Raw genomic sequence first — 5,000 nt, forward strand, 5'->3', positions numbered from 1 at the left:
AAAAAAAAATCAATATGTTTGATTGATTGAACGTCCTGTGTTGTGTGTTTCAGGTTCAGACTGCTCCCGTAACTTCACCAGTCAGAATGGTATCATTGAGTCTCCGGGGTTCCCTGATAAATACCCTCATAACCTGGAGTGTTCCTTTATCATCATCGTGCCCCCGGCAATGGACTTGACCCTCAACTTCCTGACCTTTGACCTGGAGAACGACCCCCTGCCTGGGGGAGAGGGAGACTGCAAGTACGACTGGCTGGAGGTCTGGGACGGTCTGCCACAAGGTGAGCTTACAGGTCACACAACAGACAATGCAGTACTCTCTCTTCAAGCCATAGCTCTTCCAGTGTCTTCCTGGGTGTTCTTACCACACGCTTAGTTCTATCTGGGCAGGCTGAGAGAGAGAGAGAGAGAGAGAGAGAGAGAGAGAGAGAGAGAGAGAGAGAGAGAGAGAGAGAGAGAGAGAGAGAGAGAGAGAGAGAGAGAGAGAGAGAGAGAGAGAGAGAGAGAGAGAGAGAGAGAGAGAGGAGAGGAGAGGAGAGAGAGAGAGAGAGAGAGAGAGAGAGAGAGAGAGAGAGAGAGAGAGAGAGAGAGAGAGAGAGAGGGAGAGAGAGAGAGAGAGAGAGAGAGAGAGAGAGAGAGAGAGAGAGAGAGAGAGAGAGAGAGAGAGAGAGAGAGAGAGAGAGAGAGAGAGAGAGAGGAGAGAGAGGAGAGAGAGAGAGAGAGAGAGAGAGAGAGAGAGAGAGAGAGAGACAGAGAGAGAGAGAGAGAGAGAGACAGAGACAGAGAGAGACAGAGAGAGACAGAGACAGAGACAGAGAGAGAGAGAGAAAAGGCGGCCCTCGTCATGGCTTTCATCTTTCAACGCTCCACTACTAAAATAGCTGTAGCAAAAACCAGGCTGAATACCATGGCAACCTTGCCTGGGCTTTGATGGGGAGACTGGTGTGGTATGATACTGGGCTGGTATGGTATGATACTGGGCTGGTACGATATGATACTGGGCTGGTATGGTATGATACTGGGCTGGTACGGTATGATACTGGGCTGGTACGTTATGATACTGGGCTGGTATGGTATGATACTGGGCTGGTACGGTATGATACTGGGCTGGTATGGTATGATACTGGGCTGGTATGATACTGGGCTGGGCTGGTACGATATGATACTGGGCTGGTATGGTATGATACTGGGCTGGTACGGTATGATACTGGTGTGGTATGATACTGGGCTGGTACGGTATGATACTGGGCTGGTATGATACTGGGCTGGGCTGGTACGATATGATACTGGGCTGGTACGGTATGATACTGGGCTGGTATGGTATGATACTGGGCTGGTACGGTATGATACTGGGCTGGTATGGTATGATACTGGGCTGGTACGGTATGATACTGGGCTGGTACGGTATGATACTGGGCTGGTACGGTATGATTCTGGGCTGGTATGGTATGATACTGGGCTGGTACGGTATGATACTGGGCTGGTACGGTATGATACTGGGCTGGTACGGTATGATTCTGGGCTGGTATGGTATGATACTGGGCTGGTACGGTATGATACTGGGCTGGTACGGTATGATACTGGGCTGGTATGGTATGATACTGGTGTGGTATGGTATGATACTGGGCTGGTACGGTATGATACTGGGCTGGTACGGTATGATACTGGGTTGGTATGATACTGGGCTGGTACGATATGATACTGGGCTGGTACGGTATGATACTGGGCTTGTACGATATGATACTGGGCTGGTATGGTATGATACTGGGCTGGTACGGTATGATACTGGGCTGGTATGATACTGGGCTGGTACGTTATGATACTGGGCTGGTACGGTATGATACTGGGCTGGTACGGTATGATACTGGGCTGGTATGGTATGATACTGGGCTGGTCCTCCGTGCCTGGGAGTGAGTGAGTGAGTGAGAACGAGAGAGAGAGGCTGTGAGCTGCAAGATCAATGTCTTAGTCCCAGAAAGCCCAGCTCATAGACAGGCCCCCTTCCGCCTCACCACCTCTTCCCCCCTACAGCCACAGAGTCCTAAACCACACATAACACAAAGTCCAGGAATGAAGAGGTGTTAGAAAGAGAATTAAAGGAGAGAAACAAGAGGAAGAAAGGGGGATGATTCGTTGGGTCCTGGGATCAAGGGAACGGACAGTCAAATGAAAGGGGGATGATTCGTTGGGTCCTGGGATCAAAGGAACGGACAGTCAAATGAAAGGGGGATGATTCGTTGGGTCCTAGGATCAAGGGAACGGACAGTCAAATGAAAGGGGGATGATTCGTTGGGTCCTGGGATCAAGGGAACGGACAGTCAAATGAAAGGGGGATGATTCGTTGGGTCCTGGGATCAAGGGAACGGACAGAATCAAAAGAAAGGGGGATGAGTGGCGCAGTGGTCTAAGGCACTGCATCGCAGTGCCAACTGTGCCACTAGATCCTGGTTCGAATCCAGGCTCTGTCGCAGCCGGCCGCGACCGGGAGACTCATGGGCGGCGCACAATTGGCCCAGCGTCGTCCAGGGTAGGGGAGGGAATGGCCGGCAGGGATGTAGCTCAGTTGATAGAGCATGGCGTTTGCAACGCCAGGGTTGTGGGTTTGATTCCCACGGGGGGCCAGTATAAAAAAAAGATGTATTCACTAACTGTAAGTCGCTCTGGATAAGAGCGTCTGCTAAATGACAAAAAAAAATAAAAAAATAATAAGAATAATATTTAAATAAATAAAAAAATAAAATGATTCGTTGGGTACTGGGATCAAAGAAACGGACAGAGTCAAAGAAAGGGGGATGATTCGTTGGGTCCTGGGATCAAGGGAACAGACAGAGTGAAAGAAAGCGTGTTTAATCTGGAGACGGAGGAGTGCAGAAAACAAGAGAACGGAGTGAGAAAGAGCACCTCACCCCTCATTAAAGCCCAATCACTTTTCATGTGGCATTAGATAGAGACGGAAGAAGGATAAAAGGATGGAGGAGAGATGGAGCTAATACATCCATCCTTCCCCAGTGGGACCTATAAAGCCTGCCCTGCCTTCTGAGAAAGCCCAGGCCTAAGCTAGCGCTCGCCTCTCTCATCAATAAAAAAAATGATTTATCTTATTACTAACTAACTTCCTGGCTGAGAATTCCTCATGATTAATAGTAAGCCTGTTGTTTGTGGGCAGCTGAGGCTAGGGCAGGGGCTACTGATGCTGCCTGGTGTGCTATGTTGTGTTCTGGGAAGCTATTTTATGTTATTTTATGTTTGTATGCTATGCTTCTAATGGCCGTCTCTTGGGGTTTTGGTTTTGTTTGCAGTGGGGCCTCTGATTGGACGTTACTGTGGGACTAAGATCCCCCCTGAGATGACGTCATCTACAGGTATCCTGTCTCTGTCCTTCCATACGGACATGGCTGTGGCCAAAGATGGCTTCTCCGCTCACTACAACATGACACACAAAGAAGTCAGCGACAGTAAGTACTGGACCAGTCAGTCCCTAAAGGGGGATGTGTCTGTCTGTTTATCTTTTCTCTTGGACCTTCATAAAGAATTGTCCTCATTTTGCAGGTTTTTGTTATTTTTTTTCTTCTGATGTCCCTATTTTTCACATCAACAAGAAAGTGTGTGTTAGTGTGTGTTAGTGTGTGTTAGTGTGTTTTAGTGTGTGTTTGTGTGTGTTAGTGTGTGTTAGTGTGTGTTTGTGTGTGTTAGTGTGTGTTTGTGTGTGTTTGTGTGTGTTAGTGTGTGTTAGTGTGTGTTTGTGTGTGTTAGTGTGTGTTTGTGTGTGTTAGTGTGTGTTTGTGTGTGTTAGTGTGTGTTAGTGTGTGTTTGTGTGTGTTAGTGTGTGTTTGTGTGTGTTAGTGTGTGTTTGTGTGTGTTTGTGTGTGTTAGTGTGTGTTTGTGTGTGTTTGTGTGTGTTTGTGTGTGTTAGTGTGTGTTAGTGTGTGTTAGTGTGTGTTAGTGTGTGTTTGTGTGTGTTTGTGTGTGTTAGTGTGTGTTAGTGTGTGTTAGTGTGTGTTTGTGTGTGTTAGTGTGTGTTTGTGTGTGTTTGTGTGTGTTTGTGTGTGTTAGTGTGTGTTAGTGTGTGTTTGTTGATCCTCCTCTCTTCAGTTCTTATCAATTAATCAAATCATGAATTGATCCCTCTTTTTCCTCCCCCAGCCTTCCACTGCAGTAATGCGTTAGGCCTGGAGTCAGGGAAGATCTCTGACGACCAGATAACTGCCTCCTCATCCTTCTACGACAACACCTGGTTGCCACGGCAAGCCCGTCTTAACAACAATAACAACGCATGGACCCCAAACGAGGATGGCAGCAAAGAGTTCATCCAGGTAAGACATCAGGCTAAACCTCCATGTTAAATGACTATGGAAAACCTCCATGTTAAATGACTATGGTAAACCTCCATGTTAAATGACTATGGTAAACCTCCATGTTAAATGACTATGGTAAACCTCCATGTTAAATGACTATGATAAACCTCCATGTTAAATGACTATGATAAACCTCCATGTTAAATGACTATGGTAAACCTCCATGTTAAATGACTATGGTAAACCCCAATGTTAAATGACTATGGTAATCCTCCACGTTAAATGACTATGGTAAACCTCCATGTTAAATGACTATGGTAAACCTCCATGTTAAATGACTATGGTAAACGTCCATGTTAAATGACTATGGTAAACCTCCATGTTAAATGACTATGGTAAACCTCCATGTTAAATGACTATGGTAAACCTCCATGTTAAATGACTACGGTAAACCTCCATGTTAAATGACTATGGTAAACGTCCATGTTAAATGACTATGGTAAACCTCCATGTTAAATGACTATGGTAAACCTCCATGTTAAATGACTATGGTAAACCTCCATGTTAAATGAATATGGTAAACCCCCCTGTTAACTGACTATGGTAAACCTCCATGTTAAATGACTATGATAAACCTCCATGTTAAATGACTATGGTAAACCTCCATGTTAAATGACTATGGTAAACCTCCATGTTAAATGACTA

At 46.1% G+C, this 5,000-nt stretch overlaps 1 protein-coding gene across 2 annotated transcripts in view; it reads left to right on the forward strand.

Annotated features, from left to right (window-relative positions):
• Window positions 1-5,000, forward strand: part of LOC121536418 (neuropilin-2) — a 282,808-nt gene that overhangs the window by 109,592 nt on the left and 168,216 nt on the right. For both annotated transcript variants that reach the window (XM_041843674.1, XM_041843673.2), the window contains exons 4-6: window positions 54-281; window positions 3,300-3,455; window positions 4,144-4,313. In XM_041843674.1, coding sequence (XP_041699608.1) covers window positions 54-281; window positions 3,300-3,455; window positions 4,144-4,313 — 554 coding nt within the window. The remainder of the gene's footprint in view (window positions 1-53; window positions 282-3,299; window positions 3,456-4,143; window positions 4,314-5,000) is intronic.

This window comes from Coregonus clupeaformis, chromosome 23 (genome assembly GCF_020615455.1).
Source record: "Coregonus clupeaformis isolate EN_2021a chromosome 23, ASM2061545v1, whole genome shotgun sequence".
Classification (NCBI taxonomy): Eukaryota; Metazoa; Chordata; class Actinopteri; order Salmoniformes; family Salmonidae; genus Coregonus; species Coregonus clupeaformis.